This window comes from Onychostruthus taczanowskii, unplaced genomic scaffold (genome assembly GCF_017590055.1).
Source record: "Onychostruthus taczanowskii isolate IOZ18803 unplaced genomic scaffold, ASM1759005v1 scaffold76, whole genome shotgun sequence".
NCBI lineage: Eukaryota > Metazoa > Chordata > Aves > Passeriformes > Passeridae > Onychostruthus > Onychostruthus taczanowskii.
Genome location: NW_024505450.1, coordinates 1,692,646 through 1,715,979, shown reverse-complemented (window position 1 = coordinate 1,715,979; position 23,334 = coordinate 1,692,646). Strand labels below are relative to the sequence as shown.

Here is a 23,334-nt window from a genome sequence, read left to right as displayed (position 1 = left end):
GGGTACAAAGCTGTGGGTGTTGTTTACAGGAAGGTACCAAGGGATCAGGGTTGACAGCATGTAGGGTTATACCAAGTCTCATCTTTGTCCCTTGTCCCCCACCTGTCTCCTAAAGGTTTGTGTTCCTTGTGAAGGCAGTGGGTTCTCAGCAGCACCTGCCCTTCTCACAGTAAGGGATTTGTTGAGTGTGCCCCTTCGGCTGTGTGGCAGGGCCATGTTTCTCCAGGTGTAGGTGCCCACTTTGACTCAGGGAGTGTAAGGGCATATTAATACACTTAGGGAATTTAAGGGCACATTAATACACTAATCTTCCCGAGTCACTGACAGCAGTTTTGCATCCCATCCATGAACTCTGGCACTTATGTTGGAGAGTACCAATCCCACCATTGCTTGACTGATGCTGAAGTGCATGATGATTTATTATCATCTTGATTTTTTTCCCCTCTTTTTAATCTATCACAGCTCAATCAAAGTGCTTAAATCAGGAGCTGTAGAGAGTAAAGCCCTGAATTCATCCCTCGGTGAACTACAGTACCTTCAGTTTGCTGTTCCCTGAGAAAGCTGTAGAATTGGATGCTTCCTGCCCACTGTGGAGTGAGAAATACAAGAAGAAAAACCCCTCAAGCTGGCCAATTTCAATTTTATATTCACAACTAAATACAACATGAAATGATTCAGTTCATAAGAAATTGTTCCATTTACAAGAGTTGTTGCTACTTGTTCTTTTTACAGATTGCTTTTAAATAAAATGTCTTGCATGGCTGTACAATTAAACCCAAGAAAACAGCAATCCAGATATATTCAAATCTTACTCAAAGCATACATTCTTTAGTATATGCTTTGCAAAAATAAGCAAGTTGAAGTTCTTTTCTTTATTCAGATTTGCCAAAATTAGGAAGGCTTCCAAGAGCATCTCAGCTTTAAAATAATCCATGTCTAGGAATGAAAAAGCAGAAGAGCAGTCTGAATGAGAGCATTATCAAATCTGTTTCTCAGTTCTGTTCTTTAGCTGCTGCATTCCTAAGATGTTTCACTTTAAATTTCTCTTGGTTTTCTCTGTTTTCATATCTGTTCTGCAGTTTTCTCTTAGACAGTGCTGTTGACAGACAAGACATTTGGACTTGATCTTAAGGATCTTTTCCAAGCCAAATGATTCTATGATTTTATGACTTCCAGAATTACTCTCTCATAAGTCTGAAAGTCTTAAGCTATTTCTTTTGCTGTCTAGTAATGGAGTATGAATGGAAGAAAATATATATTCCCTATTTTTTTTCCTAACAGTGAATTCATAGTAGACATGATTTGATGGTAAATTATTAATTCATTACTTTTCTAGTAGTAGATATCCCTGCCAGTAGGGCTTTCATCACACCATAATACTTATGGATCAGCACAAAAATCTGCCTTTTATAAATTGGGAAGCCTAAGTTTACAAAGAGCATACACAGAATACATTAGCTGTGGCTGAAATGCTTTTTAAAAGAAGTCAATCTGAATGTTGCAGTTCATCTGGCTCCTCATCTGAGAAAGATAAATGCTTTCAAGGCTGTCTTTATTTCACTTTGTGCCAGCAACCTTCTCCTAAAAGAAAAATCAGGCTATTTAATCAGCTTAAGATGTTAGTGATTTGTGAGGGTAACAAGCGATGAATTTCCTCTTTATCCATCTCAGTCTATGCAGGCAACTTTCTTGAAGTGCCTTGTGAGGTTTCAACACTTGTGACAACCTTTTTGTGATCTGCCAGTATAGAGAAAGCAAATGAATTTTGGCTCTCCCTTAAATGTAAAGCAAGTACTGTAAATATTGAACCACTGTGAAGTGCCAGACTGCCATAATGTAGGCTTAGAGTCGTTGATTCTGAAAAGGAAGCTAATGAAATAATTGACCTTGTTTCCATTGCAAGCAATCTGACTTTAAAGAGAAGCTTGTACTTCTACTCTATGTAAATTGTCCAGGAAAGTAATGCTGTCTTATTTCTTACATATTTATGTTAAAAAAACCAAAACCAAAATACACCAACAAATTAAGAAAGGTTCAAAAAGTAGGTATTTTTTTGATATTTTAAGTTATTCAAAATCAGAAAGGCTAAGGGTTTCCACTAGCCTTAATGAGATTATAGAGAAGTAGAGATCACTGCTATGTTAAACTCAGTGCTTCTAGAAGAAAAAGATTGGAAGTTTGAAAGAAAAATACAGATTTTGTCTAGAACTACATGAGCAACACAACTCCAATTAACCATTTGTCTCTGTGAAAGTATCTGTTAATCATATTAATCACATTGTAGATTTGTGTGTATATATTTAGCCTTTAGGTTCTAATGTGAAACCCAAATTTTGCTGAAACTCAAACAGCCCTTCATGCTCTTTAGTGCTCTGTCCACATCTCCCAATCCTTTGCGTTAGTTTAATTTCCCAGATTTTGGAAGGTGGCCCTGCCCATAGCAGAGGGGTTGGAATGAGATGATCTTTAAGGTCCCTCCCAACCCAAACCATCCCATGATTTTATGATCTCCCTAGCTGTTGTTTTGAGCACTTTGGGAGAATATTACTGCACAGTTTCATACAAATGGGAAATGAAATGCTGCTCTGTCATTTCCTTTAGCACTCTAAAACACTTTACTGTTATTGCAGCTTACTGGGCTTTCAAGGACTATAATGGAACTTGGAGCTTTTTGGCGTGGTTCAAATGAGCTGTTTGCTCTTCCACAACCTGGGGACTTCCTGCTGCTGGCTATATTCTGCAGAAAGAAATGGCAATTTCTCTTCATTATTATTCATAGGGTCATAATATTCAAGATTAATGTGTGCTCGGATGGCTTAGTCATTAAAATATTCACAAATCTTAACGGTTTCATAATTTTTAACACACGCAATTTGTCCAAAAAAAATTCTACTGGAAAATTTCTCTTAGGTTATTCTTTATTCATTCTTCATCATTCATTTTGCTATTAAAACCTTTCATTCTGCTAATGAGGGAGCATACAGTATTTGCCAAAAGTGACTAGTCATTTTGCTCAACTGGATGAGAAGTTAAATTCTTCAATTACTGCATGAACTTCTATTTTGCATACCGTAAAAATATCCAGGATAAACACTTGCAAAACAAGTGAACACTTGCTCACTTTGTGAAGGATCCTGCAAGAAAAACAAAAGTCAAAGTGTATCATATTAATTGTTTTCTTGGAATAAATAATCTGATTCTGTGATTTAAGGCATGCAAAGAGGAAGCAGAAAAAGTCCCAGGAACTTTAGTCCTACAAAACACAACTGCTCACTGTGAAGGATCTCACAGGCCTGATGGTCACAGGAATTTGCAGTGTGAGTGTCTACTCCCAAAATTGCTTTCCCACTAGTAATAGCACCAGCTTCCCCTTTTAGTAAGACACAAGTATGCCTTGAATGCCGAATGGCTTTTAGAAGATTTTGTGTTCCTTTCCTGTCCTGCAGATGTATCACACTCCATGACTCTTCCTAACAGGGTAAAATAGAGCCATTAAAGCCATCTCCATACACAGAGGACTTGAAAATCTGGTATGGTATCTTTAGAACTGCTGTCTTCTCTTCTGTTATATTTTAATTTATGGTTTTTTTTTCCCCAGTTTATAATTTTTTACACTCAGCATTAGAAAACCACAGGTATACAGTAATTTTACACATTTTATCTGTTGTGTGAAGGGTGTATTGAAAGAGAAATCAATAATAAGCAAAAAGAACCAAGAATGAGGCATGGGAACCTGTGAAACTCTTACTGCAGCCATGTATATGCAGACATGAAAAATTCTTTTTTCTGCTGCACTTTGTGTCCATGTCACTTGTGGAGCAGAAGCTTTCATTTCCACCAGAGGAACAGCATCATTCCTTGTCTGCAGGATGGCAGGGAAAAATGCAAGCCCTTGGACATACGACTCCTCTCAACTCTGTCTTTAAAATTCACTGCTCATGCAGCCAGCTGTCTGATTAGTGAAGGCTTTTTTGTCACTTGCAAACTGTAGCACAGTATTATGTGTCAGCTAAATTGTCAAAGATATTCACATTAATTCAGACTAAATATATTAGAGATCTGCTGTGCAAACAGTAATAAATTCTTCTTAGAACAAGTTCACATGCAATTTCAATTGTAATTAATCAACTATCTAAGACCTATCGACTATCAAAAGACCTTATCTGAATTACAACAGGACATTCTGCTTACATAACTTTTCACCTTAATGAGCAAAACTTTATTTTTGCAAAACAAAAAAAGGTGTAATTTACTATGTTTTGAGTACTTTTTTGTTGTTATTTAATATCCATGAGCAATTTGCTTTAGGTTTTGTTTGTTTTGGTGTTTTTAGTTTGGTTTTTTTGCTTAAAGCATTAGTTTTCTGACCTTATCAATAAACTGTTATTTCAATCTTATGTCAGTTTTGAGTTGTATCACAGTGATTCCTGCTAGGAAAATACTCTGCGCAAACAAATCTCTTACTGTTTTTGCGCTTGTTATTGTGAATATATTGTATGGCCATTTAGTAATTCTGATTTCATCTTGAAATTGTACTGTGAAATTTATGTAGATTTAAACTAATTGACAAGTACCTTGGTGAAGCCCTAGGATTAGAATTATGAGATTTAGTTAATGTTAAACAATACCTGGAAAAAACATTTAACAAATTTGTAACTGTAGCAAAGCAGACGAAGAGAAAGCACACACTGATAAACTGGAATTTGTAACACTTTTCAGGAATAAAAAGACATACAAGCCACTCAGAGGATTAGAACAGTTTCTTAACCAACACAAGAGCTTTACATACCCTAAAGCCTACCTAGAAGATGTAGAACACACAACCAGGGAATAAAAAAAAAATCACTAAAAGCTAATAACAGCCTCAAATACCAGTGAGACCCAGCTACAAATACATTTTCAGAGCATGGAGAATGTTACTACCATGTGAAGCCCTGACAGTGATCTCATTTAAGTTCGTTGGTCCACACTCAAATGTCACGGTCAGACACAGTTAGAGCATGTATGTGTTATAAAATGAATATAATTTGAGCTTCATTCCCTTGGTTTTCAGCTGCCTTCCTTTAAAGAATTGCACTGAAAGTTTCTAAACATGGTATTAAGGATAATTAACAGCATTTCAGAGAAGAATACATTAGCTGAGAATTATTCCTCTGTCCCAGGAGCCTGTGCCAGGGGACACCTTCCATCCTGAACAAGTGCCAGTTATGTTAATTAAGGAAAACTTGTGGAGCACAGAGGAAACTACAGTGCAAGACCAGGTTAAAACTGCTTCAGATACTTGATTTAACACTTCTCTGGAAAACTTAGGGTTTTAGGTTTAAAAACTTAGGAGTTTAGGTTTTTAGGTTTTAAAAAACCAGTTCCAGTTGCTCCTGCAGTACAGCTACTGAGCTGAATGATGGCTACTAACCCTCCATGGATATATTTGCACAAAAAGAAAAATAAATTAGATTGTCAAAAGCACAGCTAGGATTTCAGAAATAGGCACTGATGTTTTCATTGTTTTTCAAGAAACCAGACTTCTAAACATATTCCTTAAAACCTCCCACCAAACAACAAAAAAGTAATGAAAAGAGGAATTTTTTTCCCCTCAGGAGATGACAAATTTGAAATTTCCACTTAATTTAGACAGAATCATATTTGCAAAGATTGATCTGTCCCAATATATCCTATATTTTAGTAATATGATTATTCAGAAAGAAATTTGTTATTTTATTTGAATGCTTTTTGCAACTTGTTGGGTATAAATAGGGGAAGCTTCTTTTGGACTAAAAATACCTGTATTGCAAGATTTTGAATTGCTAAGATTTGTTTTACCACTTGCTAGCCAAACTTCACCCAGCAGATCAACTGTATATTAAAATACTTCTGGAATAATGGAATAGTCATTTTAATAAAAACAGGAGAGTAAATCAGCAGAGAAAAGAAAGTTTGTTGTACTTTGATAAGAATGTGTAAAGAACTCTCCCAGTTAGGATTTCTAGTAAAACTCATTCAGCCTCAAGTTCAAGCAAATTACAGCCAGTTTGTTGGGAAAGGAGTTCATTTGGTGGAACACCTGTCACATCCAGTCAACCAACAACTTAATTGTCTAAATAATTACATTATTGATCAGCAGTTCCTTTGATTAAATGTCCTCTCTGTGCCTGGATGATGACAAAATTGCCAGTTCAGTTGTTTTTTATTTATCTTATGTTGGCTCTTATTTGAATCTTTTAGAGTCAGACAAATCCAAACATTGTAATTTGTGCTTTTTTGATTCCGCAACTCCAATTGCATGTCTAGACACATAAATTGATCTGCATTAGCAATTGACCTTTCCCATTGTTGGCTAATTTAGATATTTTATTTTGTATAAAATTTAGCAATCCAAATGGTAACTTAATAAATACAAGAAGGAAAAAAAACACTTCAATCCTTGTTTCACATATGAAAAACAAAGCCACCACATTTCTGTATTTTGCTTGTCTGATTTTTTGGTGAGATTTTTCAGCATCAGAGTTTTAGATGGTAAAGCACAACCATTCATTCCAGAAAAAACAAGTCACAGGCTTGCAGTGTGGTACTGTCAGTATTTGAACGGAGTCACTACACATTTATCTTTGGTCTTACAGCCTCCCATACTGAATAGCACTCATGCACCATGCATGTAAAAGTTCAAGACAATTCAAATTCTTCTAGAACAACAAATGATTTTATTCAGAGTCAATATAAAAGTTTATGTTCAGTGGATATATACTAAAAACCTTTGAAATATAAATAGAAACATAATTTTATTTCCTTTTTTACTAGATAATCTACATAGTGCAGCTATGTCTTACAACGTTACTGAAATTTCGGTTATTGTGATCTAAAAAATATTACCCACTCAGTATTTCATCCCTGCCAAAGTGAGATTGTGCTATGAACCTACTTGGTGTCTCTCAGACATTGGAATGGGTTGCCCACAGTGGCTGGGGATGTCTCCATCTCTGGAGAAATTTCATCTGGGCATATTCTGTGCAAGGTGACCTTGCTTGGGCAGAGTGTTGAACCAAATGAACTGAAGGGTCCCTTCCCCAATGGTTCTGTGATTCTCTTTAAAAAGAGAATTTATATTCCTATCATACAATCTCTTGACATGTTTCTATTTTCTGTGTAAAAGATCTACATTAAAATGTAAGTAAAAAAATGTAAAGGTTCAGCATTCAGCAGTGACCAAACTGAGTCTTTTTGATAAAAGGGCTGAGGGTTTTTTTTTATCTCACTGACTGTAATAAAATCTGTCACAGACAGAAATGCCCTGTTCATCTTTCCAATCTGTGGTAACAACGATGGTGTGATCCACAGGTAGAAAACTCCATTTCGCTTGCTATGTCCACATCATTTTTAACCTTGTGATTGCAACCAAAAAAAAACTAAAACCAACCAAACAAAAACAACAACAAGAAAAAAGCAGAAAAATTATGCTGATAAGCATAGTAGATAAATGATGTTGAAGGCAGTAGAATAAAAGGCATTGAAACATGGAAACCTGGTCAAAAATTGATTATTGCACCAGAATATCTGTGAGACAATGCCATGAACAAGATATTTAGAGAGCCTGTGTTCTTCTGGAAACCATAGCTGAATTCCTGGTTGTTGGAAATGCATGGAAATAGTGGCAGTGCCTCCCGAGTCCTCTAACAATGAAGTCACAGTCTCAATAGACAAAGAATTAAGAGAATTAATTAAGAGAAGAATTAAGCTATCAAATCTCAAGAATGTTTCATCTGGGTCTAAAGGTCTGTCCTCTTGTTTTCTGTCTATCCAAAAGCCTCCTTTGCTAGTGGGGAACACATTGCCCAGCAGCAACATGCTATAATCAAGGTGCTATATTCCAAGTATTCTGACGTGCTGGAATTTGGGAGCTCAGCTCTTAGTGCAGCCATGTTGACAAAGGTAGAACTATGACATTTTGACTTGGATTCATATCAATATGCTTGGCTGGTGCCATGGCATTCACAGAGGGAATTTAGAAGCAGCTGGATTTCTGAGGAGCACTTTCTGTGCTGCGGATCTCATTTCTGTGAGGACAAAGTAGTAAAGACTTACCCTGCTCTCATTACAAAGCAGAGGAAATCACTGGCATCAGATGAGTACTGCTACCACAGGAGAATGCAAATAAACAGGCTTAGAAAAACTGAGACATCTGGAAAGATGGAGTAAAAATTATACAGAAAATACAGTATGTAACAGTACAAGTGGCTAATAGAAAAGCAGCTCAGGGATGCAGCCAAAAATCTCTTCACATGGGACTTTGCTCACCTCAGATTTCACCATGGATCTGCACTGTTGTTGAAAATTGCCTGCCAGGCACACAGGATGTGAAAATTACTGTCTGATGAAAGGGAAAAGCTTAGAGCACTACCCTTTAGTCTACTGTCTTCCACAGAAGTAAGACGGCTACGTGATGGTCTCTTTTCCACCCACAGAACAAAAATTTCATACAAAAACTTCTTTCTGCCACAAAGGAGTCAGGAAGAAGTGAAACCAAGATAACGGATAAACACTCCCCTCTCCTGCTGTGACCTGCACTGTTTACTGCCCAGCTTTTCATCAAGCAAGCTGTGAGTTGATGGTGTTATAGATGTTATAAGCCCCCCAGACTCTCCAAACAAAAAACAGTTCATATTGCCCTCATGTGTTTCTTCTCACAGTGTCTGTTCTCTAGAAAACTTCCTCTGCTAAAGTCATCTTCAAGGTAGGGTAGGGGACTGCTGGTCTGCTTTTCAAATTGTTCCTCACCTTTGTATTCACACACCCTTATCATTGGGCAGTCTTCTGTTGTCACCTTGTAATGTTCTGGCTGCTTCTGATAACTCCAAATTTCTCATTTCTTTCAATGCTGGGTCATTTACTTGAATCAGTTCTTTGAAATAAATGGCCTTTTTGCAGACCTCTCATGTATTTCTTGCTTCTTCTCCAGGGAATCCAAGACAAATTACTTTATTCTAAATGCCTTCTTTCACTTCAGCATCCTTGATCCTCAGCTTTTTAATCAAAAAGAGGTTGTGCGTGCCTCCACTGCCAGATTTGTTTACCAATAAATATTCAAAAATTATCAAGAACTACCATTCCACTCTCTCCCAAATTCACTTTTATGCATGGGAAGAATTCTTTAATTAATTTTAGCTCTGAAAAACTCTTTGCTGTAATTCCAAGCAGCTGCTGTGCTGTCCCCACTGTTAATGAGCTTTGTCTTGATATGACTTGGAGAAGGACAGAAAGGGCCGTGCTGGCTAAAATTGTTTGAAATTGGTTTGCAGCATGCAAAATAAACTGGACAGCTCCTGTGTGAAATGGATTGCAGTGTCACTCCCCCCACTGTGGAAATTTAATCTGTCTGGCTGGTGAGAATGAGACTCACAGCAGGGGCAGAAGGTATTGACTTTTCCACTTTTTAAAAAAAATGTTATTTTTATTTTGGAATGGACCGGGGCTGTTTCATCTGAATTGTCATTTTTAAATAATTGTCTTAGTAGAAGCAGTACATTTCAACCTTCTGCCATCCTTTGAGAATTCAGGCTAGCTGTTTGCTTAGAGAGATGCAGCCTGACACTCTGAACCTACACACAGTGTGAAAAATTGCTTTGATCAGCTTGTGTTTATAATTGAAGGCAGTAAAATAGAATCCTCACTAATTGTGTTCAAGGCATGATGTATTGTGTAATCCACAGAGAGATTCATTTCAAAAACATTGTAACCACAAAAACAGCTGTTCCACTGAGTCATTTTCCCAACCTGCAACTTAAAGCAAAACAGAGCAAAACCCACTCCCCCTAACTTATTTCTGTTGATGGAGTAGGATAATGCTGGAAACGTGGGGAAAAACAACAGAAAACTCATCTCCACATTGCTTTTATACCAGAAGTTTGGAAAAAGAAAAGAAAGAGCTTTTGGAGTTACAAAACCCAGTAAAACCTCAGTTTTGAAGAGATACTGGTATTGTAATTAAATTACAAAGAACAAGCCATTCATTGATAGTCAAAAATAATTTGCAAATATAGGAATGAGTCTAAAATTAGATGGAATGGAATTAAAATAATAAACCAAGATACAGCAGTGCAATACTTAAAAAATTCATATCACGGAGGTGGTTGTGTGCATATTTTCATGGTGTTTAAGCCTAATACAGGCTCTGGAAGAGAAGCTGGTAAGAACTGGTAAAACAGGTGTAGAAAACTGCACTACCTAAAAAGAAAAAAAATCCAAAAAAATAAAATGTACTGCAGGCACAGCTTTTTCATCAACAGGAAGCTGAGTGAGCAAGTGAACCACCCTTTTCAGATTTAGAACGACCTTTCATCCTACCCAGATTTTGGAGGGAAATTGTAAGCTAGGTTCACGTCTTATACTGAATTCCAAACTTATTTTCTCCTTTGGGGGAAAGAAATTAGAACTGTTAATAATTTTATGACCGTTGCAGGGGCCAGAATTTAATTTGCAGTCCAGAGGTGTTGGGCGCTGTGCTGGCGCTCTGGAGACACTGAGCTCCACGGAGCGCCGAGGCGTGACACGGATGCGCTTCTCTCCTTTGCAGATATCTCCATAAGCCTGCTGTCCCTGGTTGTCACAGCCTGTGGCCTGGCTCTGTTCGGCGTGTCCCTGTTCGTGTCCTGGAAGCTGTGCTGGATCCCGTGGCGGGAGCGGGGTTTGCCCTTCGGGAACAAGGACGGCAAGCAGGAGCCGCTGCACTACGCGGACGCGGACGCCAATGAGCGCGACTACAGCGAGGAGTACCTGGGGCAGCCCGCCGCCTACCCCGAGGCCTCCATGAAGATCAGCCACACCTCCCCGGACCTCCCGCTGGACACCCAGGCGGGAGCCAAGGAGAATTGCGTGCCCAATGTGCGGATGCAGCGCCAGACCACTGAGCCCACCTCGTCTGCCCGGTCAGTAGCTCCGATTTGTCTCTGTTATTCGTGAATACAGCCCAAAAAGCATGGCACACTGATCTAAAAAAAGGTATCATTTTCTTGCCATGTTGCCATATATATATATATATATATAGAAGTTGTTCACTGAGGTGCACAAACCTTGTAGGTCGAAGTGACAGGATCACAATCCTATTCCACTCTTCTTGCAACTGATGCTTTGTTGGGACTACCTAAAAATGGAGGCTAGACAAAATTAAGGGAATAAAAAACAGTTATATTTATTGAGGGACCTTCAGGTACATTTTGGGCAGACAAAGCCCACCCAGGGACTGTACCCGAAATGGACGACAGGTCACAGGTTTTCATACTTTTATGAGCTTGGTCCATTTGCATATTGGGGGTTAATCTTCTAACTACAGCTTCAGGTGCTGAAGGCATTTACCCCAAGTTTGCTGCCCCCAACTTTTGTTTCCATCTCTTGAGGCCTGAGGCAGTGAGGTGTCCTTGATTGCCAGGCCTGGAGAGGAATTGTTCTGCCTCACCAAACTGGGAGAACAGCAACTAACACTTTATATAGGGTTTAGAGTTATACACTAAAGAATTGCAGGACTACAAATATATTAAAAATATAAAAGCTAAAATCCTGAGACATCGCAACTACTGTCTCATTGGTGCTTTTCCCTCAGGACCTGGATAACAGAGTCCTGCATCCCTCAAAAGCACCAGGAGAGTCTAGATTTAGCTTGTAAAGCATATTCATTTGCACTTAGCACTGATGCTGAACACTCAGTAATATGTCCTCAAAGATTTTTCCAAAGAGGAAAAGTAGGGCAAGCTAATGAAACTCTTGCAAGACTTAGAAATAGGATTAAAAAAATCGTAGATTTTAGCCACAATCATGACTGTGGGGGGAAGAATGACTGAAGAAGAGCCCGTGAAGTCTTCAGGGGAACTGGAAAACCAGTACACGAGGGAAGAGGAAAGGGGGAGGCTGAGTGTGCAGGGGCAGATGAAAAAAGGATTATGTTTCATACAGCAAGAATTAGGACCAGCATGTGAAGAGCCAGTAAATATCTGAGTAAAAGCAGACGCACTTCAGCTGGAGAAGGTACAGCACTAGTCCAGTGGCTCTTCGCTAGCCTCTTCTTTTTATTCCTGCACAGGATATTCTGTGCCTCTCACTGCCATGAGGCACTTAAGGGTTGAATTTTTTTTTCTTTGGTGACATGATAATATTTTATCCTTGAAATGACTAATGTAGAGCCACAAGATTATGTATTTATTATGCAACAAGAGAAAAAAAAATTAGGATAGCACATAAGAAGCTGTTTCTACTTTAAGCATGGGTAAACAGATATTTACCAGGAATGAATGAACAATTATAGCAGAGGAACTCTTGCTGATTGCATTCAATATAGATAGCTTCGGATTAATCCTGTGCTGGCATTTTCCACATGCTCTTTCTGTGTTCAACCTGAGCTCCTGGTGCTTCAATACACTAAGTGATTGCTGCATATGAATAGGACAATAAAATGGAACTCATGGAAGATTAAGCTTTTACCTAATTCAGCTTTCACTTTCACATCTCCCTACCTCAACAGGGATTGCAAATTTGATTTTTGTTACTGTCCATGAAGGAGAAATTTCAGTCACAGTAAGTGTGAATTATTAAATTTCACTGGACCAAAGCTGAAAGCAACATTCTTATCCTCAGCTAATGAAAGTAAAGGAGCTTTTCAGCCTAAGTATGACAGAGTTCATTACAGCAGGTGTGAGAGAAAAAGGAAAACAGTTTTTGGGGTGATCAGCAAACCATTTCAGCCCAGACTGAGACATGGGAACAGACACTGATGTGGCAGTAGCAGTCTGGTGCTGAAGGTCAGCTCTCACAAACGCCGGGTGTCAGGGTTGATCCCTTTGTTAAAAACCCGACCCCGTCGTACGTTACGGAAACGCCGAACGCGAGCGGGATCTTCAGCGTGTGTGCACCGCCTGTTTCAATTCTTTCTTTTTGGCTTTAAGGCACAACTCACTCCGGAGACAGCTCAACCTGTCCAACCCTGACTTCAACATCCAGCAGGTGCAGAAGCAGGAGCAGCTGACGGGCATCGGCCGCATCAAGCCAGAGCTGTACAAGCAGAGATCGCTGGACACGGACGACGGCCGGAGGAGTAACAGCAAGGCCTGTGGAAAACTCAACTTCATCCTCAAGTATGACTGTGATCTAGAGCAGCTGATAGTGAAGATTCACAAGGCCGTCAACCTGCCGGCAAAGGACTTCTCTGGAACTTCAGATCCCTATGTGAAGATATATCTGCTCCCCGACAGGAAAACAAAACACCAGACTAAAGTGCACAGAAAGACCCTAAATCCAGTATTTGATGAAGTTTTTTTATTTACTGTCCCCTACAATGATCTCAACACAAGGAAACTCCATTTCTCTGTGTATGACTTTGACAGATTCTCCAGGCACGACTTGATTGGCCAAGTGGTAGTGGATAATTTTTTAGATTTGGCAGATTTTCCCAGGGAATGTAATATTTGGAAGGATATTGAATATGTCACCAATGTAAGTATTATAATTCTTCTTTTCGAATTTTATTTGTTTCTGACTTCATTTCCCTAATCTGATTAAAACTGAAATTGTCTGTTGAATTTGTAAAGGAAAATACTCTATTCTCTCTCTTTCTCAAGCTTTGACCTTAATCCAGGGAAATTGACAGTACATTTTCAATCCTTATTTCTTGTTCTTTGAATATATTAAAAAATGTTTTATGTAGGAGACAGTGGGCTTAGTCACTGCCCTGCTGATAGGGCAGAAGTGTTGGAGAATGTTTTAATCTCACTTAATCTGAAATTTACTTAAGGAAATATTACTTTTCTTATTTTGCCTATCTTCCTGTTTTGCATGATTTTTTATGTAACTTACAGCACACTAATCAGCCAGAACTGCAGATTCAACATTTCTTATGCAGCAATCTTCAGTTCTTCAAAAGACTGAAGACTTTATTCTCATAAAGTCAGAAAACCCCAGAGCTACAATCCAGCCAAACAGAGTTCATACAATGCTGTTCCATGAAAGCAGTGAATGGTTTAACACACTGAATTGGTTTAACTCTTTGTTTGGCATCGATGTGTTCCCAGGGAAATGGGGAATGTATTTTAGAAGTCTGCATTTCAGTTATCCCAAAGTCTCTGCTATCGAGTTCTATGCAGGAATCCAAACAGTGATTAGGTATAAAATAATGGAAATTGCTTCCAAAAAAGAAGGAGCTTTCTACTCAGAGCAGGAGCCAAACTCCTTGTAATGCCATTAGAGATGAATCCCACGCATCCTCGGGAGGACAGACCTTCAGTAAGAATGATACAGTGCAGAAATCCACAGGGGTGAAGGCACCAGTGCCAAGTGTCAGGAAACATTTCATTTGCTGTGTCAAACCACACTCCGGTGGAGTGCACATTTTAGAGTCAAATAAACCAGACATCATTAGCAGGAAGATCAAAGGGTAAGTTTGCTAGACCTCGGTTCAGGAAAGCACTGAAACATCTGCTTAGCTGAGAATAAGAAGTCATTGAAACGTAAAGGATGTTCTGAGAGAAATAACTTGCCTGAATTCAGACCCTCACCTTATACCTCTGTGGTCTGCTAACACGCCCATATTACAGACCAAATTGATTAAATATTCTTGTTTTTCTTGGAAAATTCTTTATGAAAAAGGATATTTTCCTAGTTTTAAGGTGAATTCTCTGCACAATCCTGTCCCACATGAGGATGGAAGTGCAACAGCTGCACAAGCAGTTGCTCACTTGGGGTACAGGCAGAGGCTTGGACACTTTGTGTCAGGGAGGATAAACCTGGCTTTTGTAGGAGAAGTTGCTGCTTTTCAGCTGCAAGGGAAAAGTAAGGATGTGACAGAGCAGATGACAGTCATTGCAAGTGAAAGGCTGCCTTCATACAGCATTAAGTGTCCAAAGATCAACTTCATTTTTCACAGTCAACTGAAAGCTGAGTGTGCATGCACACTGGGGCTGCTTTGATATGAACAGGTCATTTTCCCTGCTTTAACTGAGGTAGAAGATTGGCTCTGGTATTTTCTTTTGAATCACTTCTTCCAAATTTCAAAAGTAATGCAGCATATCGTTTGTATTCAGATTTTCTGTAATATCTGAAATGAAATTCAGGACTGCAACATGAGTCATTTATTAATTCCTCCTGATACCAATTCTCCCATGAAGTGTAACCCTGTTTATCCAAACAGAACACACGACCTGCCATCTAGACTTGTCACTGGCTTTCCAGCTAACAGAGGCCTTTCCAAAGCAAGTGACTCATGGTGCATAGGAGACACATCCAATTTTGGGTAATGTGAGTTCTGAGATAAGAGTAGCAGATAAATGAAAGTGTGGAGTACCCGGCTTACCAATTAACATTTCCGAAATTTCAAAGGTTAGAATTCGTTCCATGGGGTTATGAGAAATACTCCATGCATCATTTAAGAAACCAAGTTTCAGCCCATTTTCTTGTCTGTGGAGCTGAGATATCTCTCAGGCTGACAGCAGAAGCTGGATCCTCATCCAGGGCTACTCGGTGAGGCTGCTGCAGTGAATCCTCCTGTGGCTGCTCTCCAGGCCAGCAGGCAGCTTTAGTGAAACTCAGAAAGAAATTTTGGTGAAGTTTTCAGCCCCATTGGGAAGTTTATGGTTGGAAACCAAAACTGTATCAACTGTAACAGGTTTTCAATAATTCATATTCAAACGTCGTCTTGTTTCAAATAATAATTAAGAGAACAGAAAAATGCTGGGCAAAGTCACCGAAGGGAATTCACTTTATGTAGGTCAGCAGAAAGTGCACACAGGAAGGATATTCCTAGGAAATGAATGAGAAAAAGGGAAACTCCACAGAAACTGCACATGACAGGTTTGTCATACTTCTAAAGAGCACAATTCATTTTAATTCCTTGTGCATCTTATTACACTGCCTAACCAGTGAGCCCAAAGGCCTTTATTTTACATTCTCCATTTTATTATGTTCTAATCCAATTTGACACAGCAATATAAAAGAATGTATCAAATGCTCCTCTGCCCAGCAAAATGTCCTACTTCAAGTGAGCACAGCAGATTATGCCTGAAATGTCAGCTTTGCTGCAAACAATGCCATTAAACTGACCTATTATGCCATGTGCTTTCTTCTGTTTTCTAATAACACTGGAAGATTTTTTTTTTTATCCTAAACCAGCAGTTTTTATTCTTTGGACTATAACATCTGTTACCATCCCAGTGTTTGAAATTATTTCATAACACAGACACAGGTCAGCAGAAAAATTTTTTACATGCTTAAAAGCAGTCTGGTGCCAAAGACGAATCATCAATATCAAAATGACTGTTCTTCTAATCCAAGGCCCTCTGAGCATAAAATCTCTCTCCTGTAACACTTGACACTTTTTTCCAAGCAGGAAAAAAGCAGCAGTGGGCTGTATAATGGTAGAAATAATTAAGTGGATCAACTTTAGCATGAGCATGAAATGAACTAGAGATAAGCGCTTTTTTTTGCTTTATTTTTTTTTTTTTTTTAATATCTACTAATCAGATTACACTAATAGATGGTTTATCAAGAAAACAGGATACTTTTTATTTTTAGCTTGGGTTTCTCTTGTTACCATGTTTTGTTTAGTAGCATCTAAAACATGGTCAGGGTTTGGGGTGGGGTTTTTGGTTGGATTTGTTCATGAACTGATGGCATGTTTGAAGAGAAAAAACAAGTGGCTGATATTTCCTTGGTTGCCATCTTCAAACTCAAGTGGGATCAAGGGAAAACACATGGCTTTGTCACAAGATAAAATGGAAAGCCATGAAAGAAGAAGGTGTCAGATATGAAGCAGGAAGGTGTCAGATGGTCCATTTCAGATAAAGGAAGAACCTTCTCTTTCAGAAGGTGCCAAGTGTCCTCTTTCATAACTTGCTGTGCCTCTAGAAAGGAAAATCCTCTGTCAAAAGTTGCTTGTTAAACATCACTAGCCAATGCAGGGCACGGAGAGCCAGCTGGAAATACAGCTCTGGTTCCTCCTGGCTCTTGGGATTCTCAGAGTGCTCAGCACTTGATAAGCAGGTAAACTTTCTTGAGGAGTTTTCTCAACTTAGATGAGGGGGATTAGTGGAGTAAGGAAGTCATTTTAGCAGGTAAAATCGTGGCTTTGGTCTTAGAGTGTAGTAGTGTAATAGCTTCTGCCACTGATGCTGTCTTTTCAGTTGTCAAATATAGTTATGTTTAATATATAGGCATGGAACAAAAACTGCTCCTTTTTCTGATTGTTTAAGTTCATATATACACTTTTTGAAAAAAATCCTATTCCTAAAAGCCTATTGGCAGCTTTCTCTTATGTCAAAAAACCCCAGCAGATCAAAGTGCAAATAGAAATGGAAATATAGGGAAATATTTCTGAATCTAAGAGAGAGCAGAAACAAGACCCTGGGTAGTACAGATAGAATTTGAGAAGTAGCATGCCACAGACTTTAAGGAATGTGTTTACTAAAACCCCAAAGAGAGTTGTGGATAGTTCAAAGCTATGAAGAGACATGAGCTGTATATCAAGTCGTTCACTTTGACATCCAGAAATAACCAGAAATTTCAAAGCCAAGAAATTGATTTAATCTGTTTGTAAGAATCTTCAAGCTCTGTTAGGGTCTGGGTCAAAAATACAACAGCATATCAGATAATGCTGAATTCCTTTTGCACAGATTCAGGAAATAAAAGCATATTGAAAAAAAAATTCATTTAAGATGCATGTTGAAATGCATGTTAAGTGTTTTGGCAAGGAGAGAATTAGGGTGTCTATAAATATTTGAAATTCTACATTCTAAATATGCTAATTGTTCACTGCTGCTGTTCTTGAGTTTGCCCAAGCAAGAAAGATTTGAGAATTTGTATTTTTAGGCATTTATGTTGTATAACTGAGATGCAACTGGAATCATAACATCACCAGAAGGAAGTTTCAAGTTCCCTGTTTTAGAGATGTTAATGCCAACTACAGCATGTGTGGAAGAGAGATGAAAAGAGGCTAAATTTTTCAGTCAGTTGTTCATGGAAAGCATAATAAAAGCATAAAATACTGAAATCTGAAGTGAAAAAGTCTTCCTCAAAGGCTGCATTGCTCAGGTCCATTCCTGCTAAGAGCTGTGAGCAGTTCAGCATCTGCCAAATGCACTTGAATAGGTGCAGGTCATAACGCTGAGGGCTTAAATCCTCAAAAATCGAGGAAAATAATCATTCTTTGAGAAAAACAGGTAAATCCTGCCCCTAGCTCACCTACAGAGGAACAGGCTTGGCCAACAAGGACAGGGCTTGCTCAGGACAGGGTGCTGCTAATGGCAGAGATGAGAGCAGGTCCAGGATCTGCAGATTTCTGGCACCAGCCTTAATCCACTTCGCTTGCTCTGCTTATCTCCCTCGACAGTGTGCAGACTCTGGAGCTGGCAGGAAGTCAGCTAAGTCCACCTACTCCAGTTCTAAAAACTGTTTAGCTTGTCAAGATGTTTTAGCTAGTGTTTCTGAAATCCCTGTTCTGGCAACTTGCAGGGTTTGGAGAAGTGACGGCAGTGAGCAAGAGCTCAGAAAAGCCTTTAAAATGTTTACAGTGGCTAACAAAACTTTTGAATTCGAGGAGGGACAGAAACAAACCAAATCTGTGTTTATGAGTTCAAATCCAGCCCGTCAATGTCAAGTGCCATATCTACATTTTTTTGTGTCAGTAAAAGAGAAACAAAAGTTGACTTTTTAATTTTTTTTTTTTTTTTTTGATACAGAAAACCTATCCTCTGTTAACCTGGTGTTCTATTTCTTTAGGCTTTGGTATCAGGGAAACAACCAGTTATGGTTGTGGAGATGTACCTACTTAATGGATTTGCAAATGCAAGTCTCTTTAGAAGAGACAGATTTGCAAACCCATGAATCTTCCCTGTTTAAAATCATGGCAAAAGCTTAGCAGCAACAAAAACTATTTCATGGCTATTTTAAGGCAGTAAACACAAGGGATAAGATTCACCTTGTTTAATGATTTTTTTTATTTAAAAAAAAAAAACCAAACCAAAAAACCACAATCAAAACCAGAAGTACTCAAAAAACCACCAAAACCAGAAAGTATAATTGCCTTTGAGAGGCAGATCAGTGGATATTCATCTTCTCCTGAGTCACCCTTTGTTGCGTGATTTTTTCTGTCTGTTCTTAATCAACTGTACAGAAAAAAAAAAATGAAAGTGCATGTGTAATGAATCATTTCATAGACAAAAGATGCTGGAAAGTCATAGATCTTTAATCCTTCCAGTTCCTAAGGGTCACCAGTGTAAGGAGGAAATAGAAATTAATTAGGCTTCAGTATCAGCACAACAGGTATAGTACTCAGGGTAGAGTAGAGAACAGCTGCAGCCAGTGTTTTTCTTTTTAAATACCTTTTTAACTACTATTTATATGCATTCATTTTCAAAACTGGCCTTTTCCTTTTGTCTTTCGGTGGCTTTTTCTTTATAAATTTAATGATTGTAATAATTACTTTGTAGGAGAAGATTTGTCAGGAATGCCATACATTTAAATTATTAGGGACCAGCACTCAGCATGGCTAAACAAAGGACAGACACGATTATGTACAATCACACAGAGTGGAGATAAAATATTCACAGGTTTTCAGAAAGTTAAAGGCAGCATATGCCTAATTCTGCTGGAGCAACTGGGTAATGGTGAGAATATTAACCAACAAAACTTGGGAAGGGTCAGGAGTAAAAAAAAAAGTCAAATGCCTTGTACAGTAAGGAATTTTTTTCAGTGGTACAAGCACTGCAAGCTTGGCTCTAAAAAGAGTGAAGATTTTTTCCTGCAAGGGGTTTCCCAACAGCCTTGTAATTCCACAGGCATGGGCAGAAACAGGATGGATCCTGTAATATCACTGAGGCTTCAGCTACCATTTACTGGGGGTTTGGGACCAGTTTAAGGAAATAATAATTCAGAGAGTTGTGTCCATGTGTATGCACCATGTGAAGTTTACAGAGCCCAGGAGCATGGCCATCAGAATTTCCAAGGGAGCTTTCTCAGGATGGATATTTCTCTACAAAAAAAAACCCTTACATACAAAAAAAATCAACCAAACAAAAGAAGCTGAAGCAGCCAAAATAATAAAATAATAAAAACAAACCCTGTGTAGTAGAAATGACATCATTCCAGTTAAAAATTTAATAGAAAAGAAAAGGTATTTCAAAGTTAGTATTTTGAGAAAACTGAAATTTCAAAATAAGATCTTTTGATTTCTCATTTGGAATGCCCTTCTATGACTATATTTTAAAATATTTTGAAAGCAAATTGTTTCGAGTCAAGTGATGGGTATTCTGCTTCAAAATGGAAATAACTCCAAATTCCTTATCTAATTAGAATGCTGCTTTCTAAACTGATACTTTCCCTGCCCATCAGTGCTGCATCTTCTTGAGTTCTCCATGGTCCCTGTATCCTCCATGTTTCCCTGGTAGAACAGCCCCAGAACAGCAGTGGTGTATGAAGAATAATTTCCTCCACACATTAGCTGCATGCTGAAAAAGGTCAGACACCATCCTAAATTCCTGCTTCCTTGTTAGTGGAAGTGCCTCTGAGTGTCCCTGTTCCACACGTCCCCCTTCTCCTTTCTTCTCACCCTCCTCTGCCAATCCTTTTTTTCTCCCAGAAATCTCTCTCAAGCAAGGCTCTGGGAGAGAAAAAGCCCACAGCAACACTGACTGCACATAAACCAAAGGCAGAATGTGATCCCGGTCAGCCAAGCCTGTCCTTCAATTATACCATCCAAAATTGTCAGTGGGAGCTGCAAATACCAAAAAGATCTTGCTCCAGTATTTTACAATTCATAGGCAGCAATTCTTGAAGACAAGCAAAGAGCATTTGCACAGTGCTGGGACTAAAATAGCTGTATTAAAGGGATCTTGGTTGTAACCATTCTGCACATAATTCAGGATTAGACTGTGCCATAGCCTTTTTTTCTACAGGGTTATATAACTTTCAATTTAAACATGTATTTAGCCAGGCAGGGGAAAAAAATCTCTTCAAACACGCATTTAATTATTGAACAGTTTTGGGAATGTTTACTCTAGTTTTTTTTTCTAGCAGAGGTCACAAAAAGCATTTCAATAGCTTATGGATTTATCAAAATTTCTGCAAAATCCTACTCTTTAAATTAAGTTTCAATATTTGGAGCCAAACTTGAAAGTATTCTTCCCTCATAAGAACATACTGTGCTTATGTGAAAAGCCTCAAGCCATTTTTAGCCTTTAATCCCCACTAGATATCACAGCCATCAGGCATCTTTCTCCACCAAACAGGGAGAGTTTTTCAGAGTTTTACAGTTCCCTCTCTGTGCAGTCTGTTTACCCAGTCCTCATGTTATTTTGGCAGGGCCTTTTATTTAAGAGTAAGTGGACTTTTTCTGTTTCCTTAGGGGTTCACTGTAAGTGTGCCCTGAATCACAGCAGGATGTCCTGGGAGCTGGGGCAGGGGACAGCAGGGCTGTTTGGGAAGCACCTCCAGCACACCAAATCCAACAAGCTGGCATCCTAACACAGCCTGAAATGTGGATGTGCCAGGGCACAGCCCTGCCTTCGTCTCCTCTAGTACACCTGTGACCCAGGTAAACAGGTGAGAGAGAAAGTGCCCCTACACACACCAAAAGTGCCACTTCTCTCACCAAAAGATTTGTCTGGCTCCCTTCAAATTCTTGTTAGAGGATGTCAGCTGTGTCACCCTTCAACCTCTCAGGATACCAGGATCTGTAACACGGGACAAAATATCAGCTGTACAGAAGGGAGGAATTGCTGGATCACAACTAGTGCTAGGAGGCATGATATTAAATTATAGATCTTGCCAAAATTAAGATAAGGCTATACCTTTTGCTAAATAACCACACAAGGACTGTCTTCAGACCTCTCCACTGCTCTGTAGGGGGAAAACATTGGAAGCTGCAGCTGAAGTGGGAGCTGTATCTATATATGTATTCTGTAGATTCCCTAGCTTTTCTCCTCATCCAGGAAACTTTGAACTGCCAAACATGACAGTAGGAACTTCAAAGGACACACAAACCATGTTTGCTAAGATTTAGTGCAAGATTGACTGTGCTGGTCAGAGCAGGTGCTGATAATGCCGAGGTTGGGTATTCAATCCCTGTAAGGGCTGCTCACTGAAGTGTTGGGCTGGGTGATGCTTGTGGGTTCCTTCCAACTCAGAATATTCTGTCCTGCTGCAAGAATTCCAGATATTGTGGAGGCGCTGTTTGACCCCGGGTGGCCGTGGAGGTGGAGGTGTGTGGCAGCTTTGCTGCGTTCGGTCGCAGCCCCTCAGAGCACGAGGGCTCTCTCTACAGAGAACCTCGCGCAGGTCATGGCAGAGAGATCCACAGCTCTGCTCCTCCATTCTTTCATTTTGTGAAAAACAGGCAGCCAAACCACCCAGGGGAAGAGGGGCAGAAGGCATCACTCTTTCATGCTAAGTGAGCTATTTTTCTGAGAGCTGAGCTAAAGAAACAACAGCAGAACTGAGGACCTGACTGAATGCTTTTTCATCGAGATTTACCAGCCCCGGCTTTATGACGCCTTTGCAGCAGAGAACTTCATTTTAATTCACTGTTTCATTTCATTTCCTGTCACGTACGCTCATTTCTCTAAACATTCTGAATACATGTGTATCAGGAGCAACATGAAAAGTGTGGTGTTCCCTGCAAAAAATCCAACAGGCCATGGCAACATTGCTTTGTGCTTGCCTGGGGAAGATTAAATGACAAACACACAAATCTCTGAATTCTGCACTGGTTCTCACAAAGGCAATGCAGGCTCAATGCACAGTCCAAATCTAAAATCATGGATATTATGATCCCTGTAGCTAGTCTTGCTGAAGTTACTGGAAGTATTCACGGGGTAAATGAGGCAGAGAGGCTTGTGCAGTGTCTGAGCCTTCCTGTGGCTTCCTAACAGAGATCTGGAGTGAGCATTTCACACCATGTCCTGTGGAGAAGTGACAGGCTCAAATGATGGGAATGCATTAGCAATGTCTGTGCTATCATGACATTTGTGATTTGTGTAGCTACATTCTCCTGGCCCTTCATTGCTTGATTAAACACCTTGCTCTATTTACTCCAGAAAACAGGAGTCACAAGCTACCCCTTACCTTAGTGAGTGCTCAATCATTCACTACTCCCTTCACCAGGCAAACTTCAGATTACAGCTACGTACACCATCTGGAAGAGGATTCCTGACTAGTGGTGGGATCTTGCTTGTGATGGGCAGAGAAGCAGAAAACAGCTGGCAGCTGGTGGTTTTCACGGTGGATTATATGAACTATTGGGGAGAAATCCCCCTCTCACATATTTGGGGCAAACCTGGCATCTAAAAAACCAGCAGTTTATCACAACATCAGGAA

General features: G+C 39.3%; 1 protein-coding gene across 1 annotated transcript in view; it reads left to right on the top strand.

The window, feature by feature from the left end:
• Positions 1-23,334, top strand: part of SYT9 (synaptotagmin 9) — a 60,793-nt gene that overhangs the window by 19,595 nt on the left and 17,864 nt on the right. Inside the window, exons 2-3 of the mRNA XM_041423265.1 lie at positions 10,565-10,916; positions 12,924-13,470. Of these exons, the coding sequence (XP_041279199.1) occupies positions 10,565-10,916; positions 12,924-13,470 (899 nt within the window). The remainder of the gene's footprint in view (positions 1-10,564; positions 10,917-12,923; positions 13,471-23,334) is intronic.